This window comes from Pinus tabuliformis, chromosome 2_1 (assembly GCF_031772625.1).
Source record: "Pinus tabuliformis cultivar Carrire ecotype Pingquan chromosome 2_1, CPIR1, whole genome shotgun sequence".
Lineage (NCBI taxonomy): Eukaryota > Viridiplantae > Streptophyta > Pinopsida > Pinales > Pinaceae > Pinus > Pinus tabuliformis.
Window position 1 is genome coordinate 355,522,745 of NC_142299.1, and position 23,449 is coordinate 355,546,193.

The 23,449-nt window shown below is 39.1% G+C and overlaps 1 protein-coding gene across 3 annotated transcripts in view; it reads left to right on the top strand.

The window, feature by feature from the left end:
* LOC149200333 (cullin-1-like) overlaps nucleotides 1-18,504 on the top strand; it is a 46,749-nt gene extending 28,245 nt beyond the window's left edge. Inside the window, exons 4-19 of one of the 3 annotated variants that reach the window (XM_089402664.1) lie at nucleotides 10,075-10,260; nucleotides 10,458-10,505; nucleotides 10,615-10,818; nucleotides 10,927-11,004; nucleotides 11,207-11,296; nucleotides 11,410-11,490; nucleotides 11,618-11,680; nucleotides 12,018-12,104; nucleotides 12,228-12,368; nucleotides 12,457-12,512; nucleotides 16,757-16,874; nucleotides 17,127-17,288; nucleotides 17,403-17,546; nucleotides 17,767-17,985; nucleotides 18,099-18,266; nucleotides 18,390-18,504. In XM_089402664.1, coding sequence (XP_089258790.1) covers nucleotides 10,075-10,260; nucleotides 10,458-10,505; nucleotides 10,615-10,818; nucleotides 10,927-11,004; nucleotides 11,207-11,296; nucleotides 11,410-11,490; nucleotides 11,618-11,680; nucleotides 12,018-12,104; nucleotides 12,228-12,368; nucleotides 12,457-12,512; nucleotides 16,757-16,874; nucleotides 17,127-17,288; nucleotides 17,403-17,546; nucleotides 17,767-17,985; nucleotides 18,099-18,266; nucleotides 18,390-18,491 — 1,947 coding nt within the window. In that variant the 3' untranslated portion in view covers nucleotides 18,492-18,504. The remainder of the gene's footprint in view (nucleotides 1-10,074; nucleotides 10,261-10,457; nucleotides 10,506-10,614; nucleotides 10,819-10,926; nucleotides 11,005-11,206; nucleotides 11,297-11,409; nucleotides 11,491-11,617; nucleotides 11,681-12,017; nucleotides 12,105-12,227; nucleotides 12,369-12,456; nucleotides 12,513-16,756; nucleotides 16,875-17,126; nucleotides 17,289-17,402; nucleotides 17,547-17,766; nucleotides 17,986-18,098; nucleotides 18,267-18,389) is intronic. The other 2 variants (XM_089402665.1, XM_089402666.1) reach the window with 2 other exon arrangements.
* The last annotated feature ends 4,945 nt before the right edge of the window (nucleotides 18,505-23,449 follow it).

Genomic DNA, 23,449 nt, shown 5'->3' on the forward strand with positions numbered 1-23,449 from the left:
AGTACACTGCCCCATCACCTGATCTCAACTGGGTCTCTGACTGAATTGACATGCACGAGTTATTTATGAGAGAATATTCAGTTATTTGAAGTGCAGCAGTTACATGCATGCATACATTAACTAACTGAACTCACAATTAGTTCAACAAACTAGTTGAACTAATCTAACTGGACTTAAGTTAGATAACTGAGCTAACTAATTACAACTCAAAGTACAACTTATCCTCATCTCCTTAACTAAGGGATAAATACCTCAATCAATGGAGAAACTGTTGCATGTCTTCACATAGACTTCATGTTTGATTTTCTCCAACTAATTAACTCAAGATGAATTAATTAATTATTTTTCAAACAGTTGCTAAGATCAAATTCGAATTTTACTTCTCTATTTTAGTTCACGGACTAACTAAAATAGGAAGGTATCTTGAAATGTTATTTATAGCAGTGCTATTTTTAGCATTTATTGTTGCTATTTTCAACACTCCCTCTCAACAAGAAAAGGATTATCAGTAACCCCAATCTTGTCTCTATGGAACTCATACTTGCATTTTGACAATGCCTTCGTCAAAATATCTGCATCCTATTCCTCGGTCGAAACATACAACAACAACATGATCCTCTTGACCACACAGTCTCAAAGATGGTGATACTAGATATCTTTCTGCTTGGACCTGTCATGAAAAACTCGATTCTCAGAGAGTTTGATACAACTCTGATTATCGCAGTAGATCACTGTAGGATCCATCTTCTGACCAAACAATCTCACTAGAATCTTCCACATCCAAATGGCCTCAGCCTGACTAGCAGCCATGTATTCAGCCTCTGTTGAGCTATGTGCAACTGATCTTTGTTTCCTGCTGTACCAGGAAACTGCAGCTGAAGCAAGGTTGAAGATTCCTCCAGAAGTGCTCTTTTGGTCTGATGGACTCCCTGCCCAATCTGCATCTGTGAAGCCTTGAAGCTTCACTCCCTCAGTTTGTCTGTACCACAAACCATACTGAGATGTGCTTCTGAGGTATCTCAGCACATGCTTCGCTGCCTTCCAAAATAGCTTGGTAGGCTGAACCATAGCTTGACTCAGCTGGTTCACCGCAAAGCATAAGTCGGGTCGTGTGTTCACCAGATACAGAAGTGAACTCACCAACTTCCGATAAATAGTAGCAGCTACAACCTCACCTGAAGTAGCATCCTCCTTCCTCCATTTCCCAGCTAGAGGAGTCTGCATGGGTTTGCACTTCTCCATATGGAACTGCTTGAGGATCTCATTGGCATACTTGTCTTGAGACACACAAACTTCTCTATCTCTTTGCCACACTTCCATGCCTAGAAAGTAGTGCATAAGACCCATGTCTTTCATTTCGAACTCTCTTGCAAGGTCCTCCTTGCAAGACTGGATCAGATCATCACATGTCAAAATCAAATCATTGACATAACAAACAATGATCAATGGCTTCCTTCTACCATGATGTGGTAAAGGTTCGCATCTGCTTCACTCTTGGTGAAGCCCAACCCGGTGAAATAGCTGCCAATCTTGGTGTCCCAAGCACAGGGTGCTTGCTTTAGCCCATACAGAGCTCTCTTGAGTCGACACACATGCGACTTATGATTGAAGGTCTTGAAACCTTCTGGCTGCTCAATGTACACCTCCTCCTCAATCATCCCATTGTGGAATGTTGTCTTCGTGTCCATATGATGGATCTTCCAACCCATCTGAGCTAATAGTGCCAACATCGATATGATAGATGAATACCTTGCTACAGGAGCAAAGGTCTCATTGTAGTCGATCCCCTCGGCCTGTGAGAAACCACGGGCAACAAACCTTGCCTTATGTTTCTCAACGCTGCCATCAACTGCTTGCTTTACTTTGTAAAGCCATCTGGAACTTACCATTGAATTGTCCTGAGGTCTTGGGACAACATCCCAAACACAGTTCTGCACGATGGAGTCGTACTCCACCATTGCATCAACCCACACTGGTTGTTGCACTGCCTCTTCGAATGAAGAAGGCTCGGAATCTACACACTCCCCAACCAGGGCTATGTAACCAGTGTACCGCTCGAGCGACCTCCTCTGTCTGCGCTGAGAAGATGGCTGTCCCACATTCTCCTGCACATCCAGCATCAACTTGTCAGCTTCCCTTGAGCATTTCCGCTCATCTTTGGAAGACTCAACATGAATGAATGTCTCCACTCTCGGATCCTCTGCATGCGGCTGCTCCGCATCAATCTGAGGCTCCTCCTCCTTAGGAATTGAAAGTTCCTCATCTGCATGCAACTTGAGCTCCCTCTCAAGTGATACTCGCATGGCTTTCTGCTCGTCGAACTTTAGATCCCTGCGTACCTCTGTTCTCTGACTGGTAGGCAGGTACACCTGATAGTTGTGGGGTGTATCCGCGTACCCCACAAGTATTCCCAACTTAGCTATTGGATCTAGCTTCTTCCGAGCATCTTTGGTCACATGGCAGTAAACCGATGATTCAAAGATTCGGAAGTGACTCATATCTGGTCGCTTCCCAAAAAGGCATCCATAGGTGTCTTCATTCCAAGTATACAGTGCGAGCTTCTGTTCTGCATGTATACTGCTGTATTGGATGTCTCAGCCCACAAATGCAGTGGTAGGCTTTGGTCATGCAACATCGCTCGAGCTGCTCCCACAATCGATCTGTTCTTCCTTTCGACAACCCCATTCTGCTGTGGTTATGGGGTGTTGTCAACTCCCGTTTAATTCCTTCTGCTGCCCAGAAGTCCTTAAACTGCTGGGAGACATACTCTCCACCATTGTCGCTACGCAAGGCTTTTATTTTCTTTCCAGATTCTTTCTCTGCAAAGGCTTTAAACTCACAAGACCTCAAGAAAGTCAGATCCTTCTTTTGCATAAAGTAGATCCAACATCTACGAGAAAAATCATCAATAAAAATAACATATTACCTTTGTTTAGCAGTGGAGGCTGTAGAGAATGGTCCACAAACATTTGAGTGAACTCACTCTAGGATTGCTCTAGCTCTATTGTCTCGATCCAGAAAGGAAGTTTTCGCATACTTACCCAAGGTACAACCTTTGCATGTATCCGTTTGCTCCAGTTGTCCCTTGGGAAGTCCGGTAGAAATCTGCTGCATGATCTTCAGGGCTCCAGGGTGCAAGTGCCCCAATATTCTATGCCATAGCTCGCCAACATCTTGGCTCTGCACCATCTCAGCTTTGGAACTCATTGCAGCACAGTCGTCTACCTCCAGCTTGTAGAGATTGGTCTGTCCAGTGCCGATATGCCTCAAAAATAGTTTTCCTTTACTAAAGACTACATCATAGCATTTACCTTCTAGCATTGCAATGGACACAAGATTCTTCTTTAGACCTGGTACATACTTTACATCAATCAAGGTGAGAGGAGATCCATGCTCCCTTTGAAACACAACCATTCCTTCCCCTGAAACATGGTACTTTCCATCATCGCCCATGTCGATCCGCATCTGGAGATCCTTCTCCTCCAAGGTACTGAAAAGATTCTTGTCACCTGACATGTGGAATGAAGCTCCACTGTCTAGGTACCAAACACATCCCACCATGGATGAAACCATGCATGTGATAAGAGAGAAATCCAACTAAAATTGTGAGGTCAGTGCCTCACCATCAGATCCCTTCAAGGATCCCTTCTTGGATATCTTTTGTGGACAATTTGTAGCATAATGGCCCACTTGATGACAATGAAAGCATTGCACTTTTGATTTGTCAAACTTCTTCCCACCATGGGAAGGTTTGGATTTGGATTGGGACGCCTTCCCTTTCCCCTTCCTCTCCTTACTCGCTAAGGCTAGATTTTCCTCATCATCTTGCTTCGATGAGGATCGATCTCTAGTGCTTCTTATCTCCTACTGCATCAGATCCGACCCCAATCTGGCAGTTTTTTTTCTTCCATTAACCGAGTCTTGGTAGCTATGGCAACTCTTAGGAAGACCGAGGAGTGCAAGCCTCACCATGCTATCATCGGTTGTCATAATCCCTACACTTCCAAGCTTATCGCTGCAGGTGGTGAGCTTGTTAGATATGTAGAGATCGTGTCGCCCTTTTCACACTTGATTTTCCGAAGCTTGTCTTTCAGCGCTCGCTGCTGTTTTGATATAGATCTTTCAATGTTTTGCACATCGAAAACGCTGTCTCCTTCCCATGGAGACTCGAGACTATGTGGTCTCAAACTCCCTCAAGAAGAATTCTCCCTGCTCTAGCTACACATTTCTTCCATTCCACCAATTCAGTAGCATTAGTCGCTGTGGGCTTGGGGATTTTTTGATCAGTGAAGTCCTTTAGACCATTATCCTCTAATACTGCTTCCATGCGATCCTTCTAGGCTATATAATTTGAGCTGCCATCAAAGGCATACTCTGTTGAACACCATTGGTGAAAATGAGATGTGATAAGAACTCGATTTCTATATTCAGGAACCTCAAACATCGAACTTCTCCCTTCTTGTATACAGTTCTCTCCTTTGAGCACCTTTGCTATGATACCATGTAAAATTTCCCACCAACAGATTATGTAATATACTAAAGCAAAATACAAGATCTACTTCTACAACAAACTTTGCGGAAGCTTAATCAAGTATGAGCAAGATCAATAAGAACACATATAACTGAGAATGAGAAAGCAATCACACATGAACACAGAAGAATCCTTTGGGAAAAGCCTCAGCCTAAAACCCCGATCTCTGTAATATCATACAAGTGAAAATATGTTCAGATTACAAAAAGAATCAGCTCACAAGCTATCCTGCTCTCTCTACAATAGAAAAATACAACTCACAGACTGAATAGACATAACATATGTCTTCCTCCAGTGCTCCAAGCCTCCTATTTTCTTGCGCAATTTTCATTGGGGTCCAGTGATGCCACCTGTGTGAATTGGCCTCATTCACACTCACTAAACTGAAGAAGTAACTGCGCAATTTCTAAGGAATGAATTCCTTGTGCATGCAAGAGATATCCACCAAGGAATATTCCTGCAACTGATAGTACACTACCCCATCACCTGATCTCAACTGGGTCTCTGACTGAACTGACATGCATGAGTTAATTATTGGAGAATATTCAGTTATTTGAAGTGCAACAGTTACATGCATGCATGCATTAATTAACTAAACTCACAATTAGTTCAACAAACTATTTGAACTAATCTAACTGGACTTAACTTAGATAATTGAGCTAACTAATTACAACTCAAAGCACAACTCGTCCTCATCTCCTTAACTAAGGGATAAAATCCTCAATCAATGGAGAAACTGTTGCATGTCTTCACATACACTTCATGTTTGATTTTCTCCAACTAATTAACTCAAGATGAATTAATTAATTATTTTTCAAACAGCTGCTAAGATCAAATTCGAAATTTACTTCTCTATTTTAGTTCAGGGACTAAGTAAAATAGGACGGTATCCCGAAATGCTATTTATAGCAGTGCTATTTTAAGCATTTCTTGTTGCTATTTTCAACACTCCCACGGCAGCCTCACCAGTCCTTCTATTATGCCAAGTGGGCATTTTCTTATTCATAGGCACGTCAATGAGGCCATGCTGATCCAACAGAGAGCTCAGCTGATTCAAGAGTGGATCAATTTGCAAGTGATGACCCCATGATTCTTCGTGTCCAATGGAAAACTTAAGGTCACCCCCCAATATGGTTGAGGGAGTGATCATCGGGTTATTCAGAAATCGCTGCCAGAAATCCAGTCTATTTTGATAGGGGGCGTGTATGTTTATTATACGAATCCGTTTGCTCAATGTAGCTGAAAAGAGATCCATGCCACGAAAACTATGACCTCCCCAATAGGAAATCACCTTGATGGTTCGAGGGTTGATCCCAAGGGCAAGTCCCCCAGACCGCCCTACCGCATCTAGGGCTTGAAAGTGCCACCCAGGCATGATGCCTAGGAGGGCTTTAACGATCAGATCAGAAGACCCCAAGGTCTCCTGTAGGAAAATAATATCACAGGGCTCGCTACTCAAGAGTCTCTTGAGGGCCAATTTTTTAGGGGGGCTGGCCAGGCCCCTGCAATTGAAGGAGAGCCATTTCATCGGGGAACCTTGGGAAGGGCATCTGCTGCTCTAAGCACCCAATCAATGGTGTTTTGTTGATCCTGGGCAACATCATCCCCTGCAATTTTAATGGCTTTGGCTAATTTGGATGGTCGCCCCCTAGTAGGCTTATGGTTAGAAAGGTAGGTTGTGATACCCAGGCCCAACATATCTAGAATGGTTTGCCTTCGGGGGTGGAGATTGTAGGCATGAGAACCCAAGGGAGTGGGTGCAGATGGCAGTGGAGACCCGTCCAACCAGATATAATTGATGGGGTATGGAGAAAATTGGTAGCAGATGATCAATCGTACATGTAATCGGAGCAATAATTAAACATGGGGAGGGGGCAGATGAATCCATAGAGATAGAAAAATGATTAAAATGTAGAGTAGAGGAGCAGGGGGGAAAGTCAGTACCCGATGAGGGAGCGACTTCCGCCACAGACCGAGATCTAGTCTTAGGAGGAGATGGAGGCGGCATTTGGGAGGCACTGGAAGTCTGGACAGTGTTCCCAGCATCTTCGTTTTGGTGATCCAGATCTGAGGGTAGCACGTCCACCATCAGTTCTTTAGATTGTCTTTGCATCGAACCCTTAGTAGCTGATGGATTTGAAGGCATGAGCAGAGGACAATATCTGTAGAGATGTTCGACCTTGTGGTAGTGTCTGCACCAGAATGGCACACCTTCATAGTCAAGGTTTTGCTTGTACGTGAAATGGCGCCAGTGCAGAGTGATCTTCTCCTCCAGCCTTGCCCTAATGTCCAGGTGTACCAAAATTCGAGCCATGGACATGATCCCTGTCGATTCAAGAGATTGATCATGATCCAGATAGGTGCCTAGTGCATTCCCAATTTGCTTGAAGATGATAGGGGTCCAATATTGCAGTGGAAGGTCCGACATCCAAACCCAGATTGGTCCTGCCCCTAGTTGTTCCCTCTCAGGATCGAATAGTGGATCCCATCGCTTCAATAGCATAGGCGCCAATTCTATGTGCTAGAACCTAGATAGGATCCAATCTGTTTATTCCTCCCAGTGGAATCATAGGGCAAACCATCCCCTCACCCGAACATGGATGATGGGTAGGTCTTTTAGTAAGGAACTCCAGATTTCCTCCGTATAGAGCTAAAGCTGCTCAACAGTGTAGTTCTACCCACGGACACGGCCAACCAAGACCTTCTTGGCAGTCTCATCCACTTCTCCCATCGAGAGATCTTCACCCAGAGCAAGATTTATATCTCTGTCTCCAGCCCTAAGACACCGGCCTTTTTTGAGCTTATTTGTACGTCCAATTGTCGGATAATCCTTGAGCAGTCCACGGATGCCTTGGTTCACTGTCTGTGGGGTGGATGGAGTGGATTTAGGGGTAGGGATCGGGGAGCTGAAACATCCCGAGTGGATGGGCGTGCTAGGGTTAGGGTTAGAGCCACTAGGGTTCGAAGGGCCACCAGGGAGATGAGGGTTTGTATAGGGTTGGTTGCAGGTAGAGGAGTACCAAAGGTGGGCGTGTAACCAGGCGGGGCGGAGACTTGAGGTAGCTGGGGGAGAGGTGCGTCAAAGGAGGGAGAGGTTTGCAAACAAGAGCCCAACAAGTTCAGGGTTGCAGGGGATAGAGGGGGGGTAGTCCAGCCCAGGAACATCATTGATGTGCATAGTCGAGGGATGGGGCACAAATATTGATGGTCGGCCCAGTGCGGAGGTAGAGGATGACAGAGGTCGCTGAGAAGCAGCGAAAGGTCCCAGACTTGACATGGTGTGATGGAGAGGCCTATTGACCTCGTGGGGACGAGGGTCTGCCGGTATGTCTACCCCGTCCATATCCTCGGAATCGACAGTAAAAGGAGTAACGACTGTTGGGGGAACAGGAGTCTCAGCAGTTGTGCACCCGGGTAAACTGCGAAGGAGGGAGGTAATGACGATGCCGTTCCAGTGAGCCTTGAGGGCTAAGGGCCATCAACTATCAGGTGTCAGGGTTCAAAAATGCCATGGTATTCCACCCACAATTCAGTTAGGGTCTCCGCCATTGCCCGGAGCTCCTCCACCAAATGATCCAATATCATATATTATATATATTATGAATTAATATAATTCATAATATTATAATATATGATGTCTATGAGACTTAGAATAGATGTTTCTAGGGTGTTTTGTTAAGGTATTTCGTGTTGGAAAGGTCATCTGTTTAAAACCTTGTGGGCAAAAATCCAGCTACGCTAAGGGTTGGTGTGGCCCAGATTGGATGTGATTACTGGATGATTTTAACGGCTTAGATGCCCCTGGGTTGCCGTTATTCAAACCATAGGTTAAGTGTGCTAGTCATCTTAAGACTCACATTACTTTAACAAAAAAAATTATTATAATATTTGACATTAAAAAAATTATATATATATTATTTATATTTATAATTAATATATATTTTGAGAATTTGGAATATGTATATGGACATATTTGTCAAACTTTATTCAAACTTCATCACCAAATTCGAATTTGAATCGAATTTCATTATTACCAAACTCGAACTTGAACCCAAACCATATGACATAACAGTTAAAACCAAACTTCCTCATAGGTTGACAAAGATAAACTATAATGATGACTTTGATGCCATGCATGTGTGTGAGGGAAGGAGTTTAACCTTTGGGTGTTGGCTTCCCTCTGTGATAAAAAAAGGCTTAAAAAAAGGCTTAAAACTTCCTCATAGGTTGACAAAGATAAACTATAATGATGACTTTGATGCCATGCATGTGTGTGAGGGAAGGAGTTTAACCTTTGGGTGTTGGCTTCCCTCTGTGATAAAAAAAGGCTTAAAAAACGGGCTTAACATGTGTCTAACAGACCAAATTGGTCTTAAAGAACCTTAATAGGAATACTCTACTATACATACGTAACTAAGAGAAGGAAGATTACTCCCTTGAATTTGATAATGTTCTATTGAAGAAGACAACTTTAATATTTATGCCTTCAAAATTGTTTTAAGTGTGGTCATTGAGATAAACTTAAATTTTTAACTTTCTTACAACTCGTCTAGTATTTTGATTATTTTACTATTAGTTTATCTTAGTATTTTAACTATTTTACTGGTATGTATGTGCTTGTACATAAATTTCCAGTTTTATGCTTGATAGATTTGAAGTTAAAATGGATCCACACTGATTTAGTATATATGAATGATCACTGAAATAAAATTGTGTTTGAGACAAGAAGCAATATATATATATCAAAAGAAAATTACAAATGAGTCTTCACGTTTTTAAATATGCTATATTACATAAGAATACTATTGGCAAAACCATGGGTTGTTAAAACTACCAATGGTGAATTGACTCTGTGACCTCAAATTTATCTTAACTATGGTAACAATATTTATAAGCATTAGTTATGATTTTTTAATTTTATTTTTATTTTAAATAATTCTATCTTTTCAATTTTATTTTTGGGCCCATATATACTCTTTAACCTAGTATGGAAGAATGGAAGAGATATTGTAACTTGTAATGTTATGTAAACATTTTGACTTGGATCATATATATATATAACCAACATAGATCTATTTTAATTTTGGATCCATTAAACATTGAAAAAGACTAAATTTTTTGAGGTATAATTTTTTTTTTCAAATTTTATATTCAAAAAAAGATTTGCCCCTACAATATTTGCTTTCTCTTAATTAATAATTAATTATTTAATAAAAATGTGATAACTACTAAATCATTGATTTATGTCTATACTAAATAATTGATATTTAATAATCATCACTCATCTAATACTAATGCTATCTTTTAGCCCCACATATATTTTCATATCTCTTACCCCACATATATATATATATATATATCACTTTTTCAAAACACTCAGCTTCTAGAATCTTTTTAAAATTGCACTTTTAGCTCCCTATCCCTTTCCCAACCGTTTTGGTTGGAAAAGCTTTATGAGCTTTCTATTTATTGAAACAATCATGACGGGTAATATTCCAGTGCCTTTTGGTCCATGATTGAAATGTATTAGTTGTTTTCCGCAGGTTCTACCTGCATTGTGGGAGAAACATGATGAGCTTTTGCTGAGAGAACTTGTAAAGCAATGGAGAAATTACAAAATAATGGATCGGTTACTTGCACGTTTCTTTACTTACTTGGATTGTTACTTCACTCCAAGACATTCTCTTCCTGCACTAAAGGACGTTAGTGTCATGTGCTTCCGTGATCTGGTAAACATCAGATGATACTTTGTGTAGAGTTCTCTCTGTTTATACCTTCTCTCTCTTCCTATGATTTTTCTCTTCTTCCAATGATTATAATAAGCTTCAGATGACGATATCTTGGAATTAGGGTGGATATCCTGGCTCTTAGCAAATATAAAGGCGATAAACTATTTTTAAAATCAACCTTTTCACTTGTTTTGCAGGTTTACCATGAAATTAAGAATAATGTAAGGGATGCTGTGATTACTCTGGTACGTTTTGTATTGCCTTGAAATGTCGAAAACTTTCTTTAGTTATTTGACCTATTGCTTTTTTTTTATTGCTTATGTTATATGACCGATTGTGCTTGTTATGTGGCAGGTTGATAGGGAACCTGAAGGAGAGCAAATTGATCGAGGTTTGCTGAAAAAGGTTCTGGGAATCTTCGTGGAGATTGGGATGGGTAACATGGATGCTTATGAGAATGACTTTCAGTCAGCGATGTTGGATGGCATTGCTTCTTACTATTCTCGAAAAGCTGCATCATGGATTCTAGAGGATTCTTGTACGGATTATATGATTAAGGTCAGTGGAGAAATAGGTGCTAGTGCTGTAGACATGTGTCAGAGTGTTGGTATCGAATGGATATTGGGTCTTTCAAGAAGCTAATGTATATCTCCTTTTTAACTACAGGCTGAAGAGTGTCTGAAACGAGTAAAAGAAAGAGCTTCCTATTATTTACATTCAAGCAGTGAACAAAAGTTGTTGGAAGTGAGTGTGTTAAAAATAATTTCTTTCCATTATCCAAAGTTCTTGCATTTAGCTTATTGCTGAAATAATTATTTTCGTTGTTTCTTTTACTCGGTGAAGTACATAAAGTCCACTACTTCAACCATCATGATTAACTCATCATACACACAATTTAAAGAACAGCTGAGATATTTGTTTTTTCTGTTGCTGGCTTTTGTTGCAGAAAGTAGAAAATGAGCTACTTTCCAAGTACGAGAGTCAACTTCTAGAGAAGGAGCTTCCAGGGTGCCATGCCTTGCTAAGAGATGAAAAGGTGCCATGGCATTTTCATTTGATTATTGCTCTGTTGTTGGGGATTCTGAACCTGTTTTTTCAAAATAATTCCTTAGTCAAAAAGCTGATTTCCTGATTTAACTTTTTGTACAGGTAGATGATCTTTCAAGGATGTATAGGTTGTTTTGTAGGATACGTAAAGGCTTGGAACCTTTGGCTCAAGTTTTCAAACAGGTTGACACCAATTGGTGCATATTGATTGAAAATATCCTAAGTGAGCTACTTTCACAGCTTGCAGTGAATTTCTGTAGGTAAAAGGTTTTTTTTTGACCCCCCCATTCAAACTGCTTTGTCATTGCAGTACGTTACTGATGAGGTTACATCATTAGTCAAGCACGCGCAAGATGCAGCAAACAATGAAAAGGTAATCTAGGAGCTTGTCTGATATCTGTATTACTTTGAGTTGTTCTTCAGGCAGAAAATAAGGTTGGTGCAGAAGAAAGGGTACAATCTTATTTGTAACTTTATTTATCTGCGATTCCTTCTACTTTTTAGGCTTAATCTCTTTCCATTTGAACACTCACATGATGAAGCTAAATTTATGACCTTTATGTCTGATTGGGGGTTACTTGGCATATTGTTATAATTTGGCAGATGATGACCAAACATGATATGCTGAACATTGCACAAAGACATTAGCCTTTGTGGAGATGCTAGATCCTGAGCTTGCAATTTGTTTCATTAACATGTTTTTTTTTCAGGAGTTTCTGGGTGAAGTTCTTAAATTGTGTTGCAAGCGCTTGCAATATGTCAATGAGTGTTTTATGGACCATTCCCTTTTCCACAAGGTAGGTTGGAGGAAATATTGTTTATTATGGTTATGCTTGTCAAATTAATTCTTGTAAGCTTATTTATTGATGCAATGCAATTCATCGGGAAACACTCCCTATGGATGTTAACTCTATTTGCAGGCACTGAAGGAAGCATTTGGGGTATTTTGTAACAAGGAAGTTACAGGAAAAAGGATTGCAGAATTATTGGTTACATTTTTTGACAACAACTTGAAAAAGGGTGGTAGTGAAAAATTAAATGATGAATATACCCTCGAAGAGGTGTGCATTACTTTGATTTGGATGTTGCAGACTTTGCAGGTGGCAATTTGATTTGAGTTAGTGATCTGATGGTTAAATACTGCTACAGGTAGTCAAGCTTCTTCCATATGTTAGTGATGAAGATTTCTTTGCAGAATTTTACAGGTAAAATTTCTTCGATTTGCTACAAGCTTACGAAAATTTCTTTTAATTCTAAGTTTCCATGTTGCTTTCTACTATGAAATCTGTTTTCTTATTGTTTTAAACTGCATGCAGCTAATAGTACACATAGAAACAATAACAATAAAACATGTTTCAAATGCTTGAAGATTAATTCATCACGTTATTTAGGGCTTTTATGGTAAGGTATTACAGTTATACGTTAGTTCAGCTCAAGGCTCGATTCAGTGCCCTTAGCACAAACAACTCTACTGGAAAGTCATAGTTGGAACCTTCAAGTACTTGAACTGTGGTAGTAAATTACCATGCCAAACAATATCTCTCTGCAAGCAATTCAAAAAATGATCAAGGTGAACAGGCATCAATAGTTAATACCGCCATACTTGCTTTTTACTGTCTTACTCATAGTTTTAAAACTCGGCCAGTCTGAACCAGTAACCGGTGTGGTTAGCAAAGTCAAGGTAATAAACCGGCACATAAATCCGGTTTGGGAACGGGTTAATCAAAACGTGCATGTGATGAGGAAGGGAACATGTGGGGAGTTTTTTTAGGTGGTTTCTAAGGAAACCAGGGTTTTTTAAGGTGGTTGCTGCTACTGCTACTGGGGCTGCAAAGGAGTTTGAGGAGTCCTTAGATTCTGAGCCAATGTTACTTGGGAGCGGGAGCGAAAGCAGGGAGCGGGAGCGAAAACGGGAGCGGGAGCGACATTTTCAGAAGCTCCCGGTTTGGGAGCGAATCCCGGAGCGATTTTTTTAAAAATATATATATTTTTTATATTTTTTATTTTTTGATACATATATGTCAACAAAAACATGTAGAATGGTGAATTAGATATAAAAAACATAGATTGATCATTGAACCATATCACATCAGTCATCTAGAAGCTATAATCTTCATCAACCATGTCCACAAGTTAGTAAAATACATGTTACAACTGCAACATATTGAGTCTCGTGAATCATGATTCATCAAATTCAATCTTAAAGTTTCAACTTCAAGCTTTCAAAATTGAAAATTCAATATATAACATTTATCATCATAGATCACCAAAGTTGTACTTGTAAGCTAAGTTTAACCATTACAAGAAGTAATATCTTAGATATTTCTAACTCGTAACTTCTAACTGTTAACATGAAATGAAATGCTATAAAATGAAACATGAATAATGAAATGAAATGAAACAACTTCAAACTTCAAATTTTCATTGTCACAGACTCACAATCATATATTGTTTACAAAAAATATCATTATGATATGAAAGAGTCAAGAGTCAAGAGTCAAGGACTCAAAACTCAACAGTTATGAAAACTAATAGAAACTAGAAAAGACGTGTAAACTGTAAATCTACATGTGGCCCTTGCCACGAGAGTCTCCAGGAGTATAAGCAGGTCGTGGTGGTCTTCTAGGAGTCTCCCCCACAAACCGATGACCAGAACTAGAAGGCATGCCCTCCACGTGAGGGTGTAGATGGAGGTGGCGATAGCAAAGGAACAAGACTCGGAACTCGAGCACTGCTACTGGATGGTGGAGGTGGAGGTGGCATGGTTGCTGCAGCTGCTTCATCTTCATCCCTTATAAGTTCCTCTTCCAGTTCTTCAAGATGTACAATGCCATCCTCCAAATTGTCATCCTTTGGGTGATTGTCCCAAATTTTATATGTGGGATCCTCATAAGCTCGATCACAGTAATGACTCAACAACCTCAAGTTGTAGTGCACATAAACCAAGCTTTCTGCTCGGTTTTCATTGAGTCTGTTTCTTTTCACATTATGTATGTATGTAGCTGTATGTGGACTTGATACCATGCTAGCCAATGACTCTCTTACCTTCAAAAGGTGCTTGAAGTGAGGTAATAACTACCAAATCTAGTCTTCGAAATCTTCAACAACTCCAATCTCGAGTGATTGCGGAAAAGGCCATGGGTATTGCTATGATTTGTAATAAATTTTATCATTTGTTTGCCTTTCTTGTACAAATCACCAATCCATTTGTATTGTGCATTTTTGTTCTTGACAACATCATGCATCAGAAGGTTCAAAGTGTGAACCAAACATCCAGACCAAAATATGTTGGGGTATTTATCCTCAATAATTTCTCCCGCTGCCTTACAATTAGGAGCATTATCAGTGATGACTTGGATGACATTGTATGGCCCAATACGGTCAATTGTTTCAAGTAATGCTTCTGCAACGTTGATAGCGGTCTTGAACTTGTCTGAGTAATCATGTGCGGTTAGAAAGATGGCACCACTAACAGACACAGCAAGAACACTTATCAATGGCTTGCCTTTTACATTTGTCCATCCATCAGATACAATGGACACCCCATGGTTAGTCCAAGAACTTGTCATTCTATTCAAAGAATGTGATATTTTTGCTTTTTCATGATCAAGTCCAATGGTTCTTGCCTTGTCATACCCAGGGCTCTTGTATCCTTTAGGGGCCTCATTTATGGCAGAAACCATTTCGTGCCAATAAGGTGAGCGAAGAACATTGAATGGTATCCCACATGCATAGAGAAACCTGTAAACATTTGAATCCACATCATTCCTACACCCCTCATCAAGGAAATCTGATATGGTTCTATGCCTTAAAGCTGATGACCCTGTGCCTCCATATCCATTGCCTAGGGAGGATGCTGAAGGAGTTCTTTGTGCTTGTGATTGTGAGCTTGGTTCAAAGAAACCCCTTGATTTTTTTGATTTGTATTGGCCTTCCTCCTCTTCCCTTATGTATTTGGCTTTATCCGCTGCTAACACCAGTGGACAAGTTTTGATTCCTATTTGTTTGTCTTCATCCCATGGCCTTTTCCCGCAGAGGTGTTTTTTGGCACGGGTGTATGAACCTGTGTAATCATTGTTGCAATGGGGGCAATGAAATTTAGTGGTTCCACCCCCTCTCCTTGCTTTAGGCCTGTTAACATATTTCCATAATGGGGTTTGGTCTTGTTTAGTTTTTTGAGTCATGTTCACCCTCCTCTAGCTCCTCCTCACCGGGGTTTTCATCAAATCCACTTTCTCCAGCTTCTTCATCCTCCTCTTCATTTTGGCCCCTCTGTTTCCTACTCTAAAGCACCATAATAACCATAAAAGGGACCAAGAAGAGGAAAATGCCAAGAAATATAGACAGGTCCATGATGTTTGATATTTGTAGGCTTTTGAATCTACAAATTAATTTAATTTATATTTATGATTTTTCACTAAATATAGTTAATAAACTAAATTAAATTAACTAAATTACTACCTAACTAAATTAAACTAAATAAATTACTAAGTTACTTACCTCTTTGCAGGCTTGCTCCTTGGCGCTTGCTCCTCTCTTCTCCTCGCTCCTTTGCTCTTGCTCTCTTTCAAGTGATAATGAATTTTTTTTTGCCCCATTGTGTGCTCCGGGAACGAAAATTTAAAGCTCGGGAGCGATTGCTCCCTGATCGCTCCCAAGCTGTAATTTTCGCTCCTAAAGCGATGCTCCCGATCGCTCCCGAGCTGTAATTTTTGCTCCGGGAGTGACGCTCCCGATTTTGGCAGGGAGCGGAATTTTTTTTGTCGGGTGCGTGCTCCTGACTCGCTCTCGAGCCGCTCTTGCCCGGAGAGAGGATTGGGAGCGGGAGTGGGGGGTGGGGAGCGCTCCCCCGCAACTCTGTTCTGAGCCAGATATGTTTATGTAGCTCTTGGTGACCATCCCATGTGTAGTAGTGGTGATAAGTTTGATGAATGATCATGTTGATCAATGATTTGTAGTAGGCCAGTTGTCCAATAGCTTTAGTTGTAACATTGCTTTTGAACTCTAGAGGCCATTTAAACTACATTGATTATGTATCTTGTTGATGATATTTACTGCACTTGGTGCCATTTTGATATACTCACTCTTACATGGTATATATGAGCAAGCTTTGCGTATTTTGTCTCTAATGGTTTGAAATCTTAAAGATATTATTTTTTAATTAAAAAATAATTATTGAAATCTTAAAAATATTATTTTTTAATTAAAAATTAATTACAGGGATCTTCCTTAGTATTGTAAGCTGGCTACAGTGCATTGTAATATTTCCAGGCCGGAGAAGTGCATCATTTCCATTTAGTGATAATAGGAAGCATCTTGTCAATTATTTCATGTTCCATGTTGTAGATTGTTTTTTAAAGTATAGATGTGATAATATTTTGAAAGACGTTTGAGCTTTGAGCTTTGTTATATGTTGGGCTACTCACCTTGGCCGTGTTCAATATTGCAGGAAAAAGCTTGCACAGAGACTTCTATTTGCTAAAAGTGCAAATGATGATGAAACAAACATATTGACAAAATTGAAGCGACAGTGTGGATACCAGTTTACTTCTAAAATGGAGAGAATGGTATGCTAGTAGTTCACTTCCATTTGAAAAAAATTGTAATTGTAACTGGTATTAGGCAAGCTTATTTTACTGTAGTCTATCTCAGAAATATTATAAACTTGTAGTTTCTTTCATTGTACTCTTCTACTTTATTTTAGTTTTCCAAGTCAAACTTCCCATTTTCATCTGTTCCCATTTTCTAAGTTCTGTGCATATAAAAGTTGGAGCTTTTATTTTTATGTTTTCATGTCTATTCTGTATCGGTCTGTTCAGGTTACTGATTTAACTTTAGGAAGGGAGAATCAAAATAATTTTGAGGAATATCTTAATGAGAACCCACTTGCGCATCCCGGAATAGATTTGACTGTGACAGTTTTGACAACTGGATTTTGGCCAAGTTACAAGTCATTTGATCTTAATCTACCTGCTGAGATGGTATGTAGTTTTTCATATACTGCATATTATTGCAACTTACTGAGCAGCCACAAGAGTATTTTAGTAGGTAAAATGGCTTTTATTTTTTTATTGAATTTTACCACTGCAATGCAGGTTAAATGTGTTGAGGTGTTCAAAGAGTTTTATCAAACAAAAACTAAACATCGGAAGCTTACATGGATATATTCTTTGGGAACCTGTAATATTATTGGGAAGTTTGATCCTAAGCCAATGGAACTTATTGTGACAACTGACCAGGTCTTGTAATTTTGCTTTGTTGGTTGTACTGACTTTTGGATTTTATGCTTTATTAGTGATAAATGTGCAATAAAAATAAGTGGTTTATAGAATGATCAGATATAATACTTGATAGCTCAAATGTTTTATTTTGTTGTTGCTTTTCACTTTGTCATCTATGAATGCACCAACCTTTTGTTATGATACTATTGAAACTTACTGCATCGCAATGATCCTTCAGGCATCTGCACTTTTGCTGTTCAATGCGTCAGAGAGGCTAAGTTACTCTGAAATCAAGTCTCAGTTGAATTTAACCGATGAAGATATTGTCAGATTGCTGCACTCCCTTGCATGCGCAAAATACAAAATCCTCAATAAAAAACCAAACACAAAAACTGTGGCGCAAACAGATTATTTTGAATTCAACGCAAAATTCACCGACAAAATGAGGAGAATAAAGGTTTGAGTTCTACTGCAATAAAAATATTGGCATCAGTTTTCTGATTTAAAAATAAAAACAAATGATTCTGATCAAGGTTCACACATTTGTTTTCCTTTTCTATTTGCTTGCAGATTCCTTTTCCACCAGTGGATGAGAAGAAAAAAGTTATTGAGGATGTAGATAAAGCTCGGCGTTATGCTATTGATGCATCAATTGTAAGAATCATGAAGAGCCGAAAAGTTTTATCTCACCAGCAGTTAGTGACGGAGTGCGTTGAGCAACTGGAACGGATGTTCAAGGTACGTCCTGCATAGGATGATACGTTTAGTTAGCATAGCATCAAGTGAGTTAAATGAATAACTCTATTTCCAAAATAAATTTTCCTACTGATTGACTAATTGAAACAAACTTGTGTTGATCAGCCTGATTTCAAGGCAATCAAGAAGGGAATTGAAGATCTAATTACAAGGGAATACTTGGAGAGGGACAAAGATAATCCTAATATGTTCAGATATTTGGCTTGAACTACTGGTGCGATGTTTGTACAAGCTTTTTAAAGCTTGCTTCTTGCAGCAATTCATATATTGACTTGCTCCTAGGTGCTTGTATTTATATTATTTAGTGCTTCCAATGTTGGCGAAGAGCTTATTACAAAGCATCACTGCTTACTCAAAGTTGAAGGTTGTAGAAATCCTCAGAAATGGGTTTGGCCGCCATGAGGGTTTCCACAGAAGGATATTATGAAACTTTCGTTTCCTGATATGGTCACTGAGCTTTTTGTTTTTTAATTTATTTGGATGCTTGGTAAACAGGCATGTGGTGCAGGTGGAACTTGCACCTGTTTCCCCTTTGTTGAAACAGTGAAGGATGCAGTGTCGACAATTCCCAAGTTGTTTTTCTCCAATTCATATGGTTGGATAATTCAGCAAGTTCTATGTTTTGATTATGCTCAAATGTCATAACTGAATTTTAGTCATTAAAATATCTGATTCTTTTTCTAATAGATTAAATTGATCATCTTCGCTGTGAAGTTCTGTATTGACTGCCACTTCCACCTGCACCTGTTTCCCCTTTGTTGAAACAGTGAAGGATGCAGTGTCGACAATTCCCAAGTTATTTTTCTTCAATTCATATGGTTGGATATGCGGTAATTCAGCAAGTTCTATGTTTTGATTATGCTCAAATGTCAAAAACTGGTGGAACTGAGAGAGATGTGTACACATTCTTTGTGTTATCTATAACATAATCTTTGTGCTAACTGTTGAATGCCGACACTCGGGTTAGGAACACAGATTTGGTGAGTATAATGATAGGTGATTGGCCCAAGAGATATTGATCATTTGAGGATCCTGGTGTCTAGTTAGTTCTGAGCAATTTTTGGTTAATTTTCATGCGGACATGAAACATTTCCATCAAACTCAAAATCAATTCCTTTTTATGAACTGATGGACATTCATTTTTTATTATGTCTTTTCTGATCTTTAAGAAAGCTTTCGACAGACATGTGCCAATTACCAAGATGATATACAAGAGTTGCAATATGGTGTTTCACTTTCATGTTTACCCTTTCTTAACAAAAGATTACTAAATAAAGAGACTTTCCTTGGTCCAATTATATTGAAAGTGGATGTTGTGCTTTTATGCTTTTTAGGACTATTTAAAGGCGTTAAAGGTAAGATGAACTTGTTCCATTGTCAAATGGATTTATCAAATTCAATTTGTCACATTGTTAATGTGTTTGATCACATTCAATATGTTACATTGTTAACGTGTTCATCAAATTCAGTTATTATCAAGTTCTTGATTAAATTTTCCATTCTTCTTACAAATTTTATATGGGTCAAACTCGCTGTGTTAGCCAAATGTGCTTAGCCGTTCCATTGTGTAGGTGTTTTTTAAATCTTTTAGTTTTTTTGGGGCAATTTTAGATTTGGTCAAATTGGTTGCTCTATCCAAACTTGCTAAAAAGTGTTTCTTAAGGTGTGTTTTCACATTTAGAGTTTTTGTGGCAAATTTTAGTTGTTTTAGGCAAACGATTATGCTTTCGACAATTGTTTTAGAAACTTTATGATTGCAAAGTATCTTAATAATATTGAAGATGAACCACACTAGTTGGTTCAAATTGCGTAATGATTTTCTCCCATGTGATTTTACCGAATTTTTTTGTCATAAATATTGAACATCTCATTTGTTTTATTCACAATAAAAGATATAGCGTCAATGTTTCATAATTCAATTGGTGTTTAAAAAATTTAAAAACATTTTACTTTAATAGTAAATACATGTATAAACTTACTTTGATAGCACAAAATGGAATGATAGCGTACATTGTGATGGTTTTATCCATTAAAATTTGTCTTTATCTTTTTATTCTCTTCTTCTGCCTGCGCTAGTGGTTCTTGACCAATTAAGGCGAAAAATGGGGTTATGCTATTCCTAACACGGTCGACTGGATCCACTAGCTTAGCTGGTTCGATCAAATAAACTAGTCCATGGGCTATAGTTGGTTCGATCAATAATCACACATTTTTAATTTTGAGTATTTATGTTCTTTTTCCCTTTTTCTTTTTTTTTTCTAACTTTGTGTATTTATGTTCCTTTATCTATTTATTTAGCCTCTAGTGTCATATTAAACCTTAGTTCTCAATTTTATGTTAACCTCACCGTGATATAAATTTTATATTGTATTTTTTTATCTTTAACTTGTGTTATATTAGTGTAAATATTATTTTTCCTTTTTCCATTTACAATTCTAAATAATTATTAATGTGTTTCTTTCTCTTTTAACTATTGGTTTGATCATTATTTTTTCTCTCTTCCGTTTATAATAATTATTCTTCTAAATAATTATTAACAATAATTATTCTTCTAAATAATTATTAACGTTTGTTTTCTCTCTTTAACTCGTGTTGTGTTAGTTTAAATATTTTTTTCCCTTCCCTTTATAGTTATTATTTTTCATCTTTTCTATCGACAACCACAAAAACGCAGTCGTTTCCATGCTTAGTAGAGGGAAGGCCCGACATGTAATCCATGGAGATGGATTCCCAAGGTCGACTAGGGGTAGGAAGCGGAATATAGAGGCCTTGCTTCTTGATGGTCGGTTTGGCAATGGCGCAGGCAGTGCAGGATCTGATGTACTTCTCGACATCCTATGAAAGATTCGGCCAATAGAAATACTTCTGCAGTACTCCCACTGTTTTCTCAACCCCGAAATGCATAGCAGTCTGACTGTAGTGATCTTCTCAAATCATCTTGGCACGCTCGCTTGACGGAACACAAAGGTGACCCAGGTGGCATAACAAGGCATCCTGGAGGTGAAAATCTAGAACATGTTAACCCTCCAAGAGCGTCTGGTATGTGTGGCCAAATTCCGGGTCGCTTTTGTAGAGAAGTGGCCAATCAGAAGTCTCATGCCCACAAGAGTTGAGCGCGGTGGTTAATGCCATGATCGGTAGTCGAATGAGGCAATCTACAACATTATTGGTGTTTCCCTTCTTATACTTGATATTCAAATGGAACTATTGCAGGTATGTGGACCACTTCTAATGGTGATCATTTTGCAACTTCTCTTGCATCTGCATGAACTCCAGGGTCCAGTGGTCTGTGTGCATGACCGTTTCCTTCCCCAAAATGTAATGCTTCCATTGTCGGTAGGCCTGCAAAATGGAATACATCCCTTTATCATAAGTGGGATACTTTCAAACTGTGTCTGAAAATTTCTCACTACGATATGCCACTGGATGCCCATGTTGAGTAAGGACTGGCCTAATAGCATACTTAGAGGCATATGCCTCGATCTCAAATGGTTGTTGCAAGTCTGGTAATGTGAGCACTAGTACAAAGAAGAGGCGATGTTTCAACTCTGTGAATGCCTTTTGTTGAGATTCAGACCAAAAGAATTTTGCTTTCACTCCTCTCTTGGTGACTTGACTCAAGGGCCAAGTGATATGAGATAATCCCAACATGAACCTGCGGTAAAAATTGGCAAGACCCAGAAAGCTGCGGAGCTTTGTCAGAGTGGTTGGAACTAGTCAATCCCAAATGACTTGGATCTTAGCTGGATCCACATGCACCCCTGTTTCATCAATAATGTATCCTAGATACTGAACTTGGGTCATGCCAAAAGTGCATTTCTCCAAATTAGCACATAGCTTGTGTTGCCATAGCGTTTGGGGAACCTGTCGGATGTGGTGGAGGTGCTCTTCCCAACCCTAGCTGAAGATCAAGTTTTCATCCAAGTATACTACTACAAATGAGTTGGTGAATGGCCGCAAGATGTCATCCATCAGCCTCATGAAAGTTACAAGAACATTCGTCAACCCGAAAGGCATAACCAACCATTTGAAAAGGCCATCCTTGGCTTTGAAGGCATTCTTCCACACATCGGAGGGTTCGATTGGTACCTGGTAATATCCTGACTTCAATTCGATCTTGCTGAAATATTTTCCCCCCTTCATTTGGTCCTTAAGGTCATCAATCCATGGGATCAGGTACCTATTTCAGACAGTGATCTTGTTGAGTGCCCGATAGTCAATACAGAGTCTCCAAGTCCCATTCTTCTTCTGTACCAACATGATCAGGTTCCCATAGGGCGATGAACTCAGTCGGATGTGACCTTTCTGCAGCAACTCCTAAATTTTCCTCTGGATTTCGTCGTTCTCCATAATGGAGTGCCAATAGACTGGTCCATTGGGCAGCAGTGCACCTGGGGATCTGTTCGAGATGAGTGTGACAGTTGTTATGGCAAGGTTCAAGTGAAAGATCTGTTTGATGTCCGACAGAGCAATCGAAACGGATGGTGACAACATTAACAACATATGCAACACATTAACAACAAGATTCATATAATTGCATATGAATCAGTTCATACACAAGTACATAATTTAAGCAGCATATATCATTAAAGCAACTGGAGCAGTCCAACTACAATAACATATGCATAAAAATGTGTTGGCTCTTATTATATAAATAAGTGTATGTCACTATCATACAATACATCCATGTAAACCTGCTAGTCCCAACAGTGGAACGTTACAGCCACATCTGCTTGCTCTTCCAAAGAGATGTACTAGCTATATGCAGTGGAGAAGCCATCTTACCTCTATACTCATAGTTTAAAGTGTAAAAAGAACATATTTTTTAAAAATAAATATGAACCAGCTTTGTGATTATTAATAAAAATATTTTAAAATATATCATGGAGATTAAATTCCTATCATCCACCTAATAAATTGATAATTAAAGTAATTTTAAATATACAATTCCAAAATAAACCTATATATATATATATATATATAGTGGGAAAACCTATCACATTTGATGGCATTATTTCATTTTGGATTCAGGTTGCATGCATCACGACAAACAATATCCTTGCTAGGTATTGGCCCTTGCGATAATGCTTGTGGAAGAAGGGAGATCTCACTTGAGGCACCTAAGGGGGGTTGCGAGAACTAGGGTTTTGCAGCTTGAAGGGGAA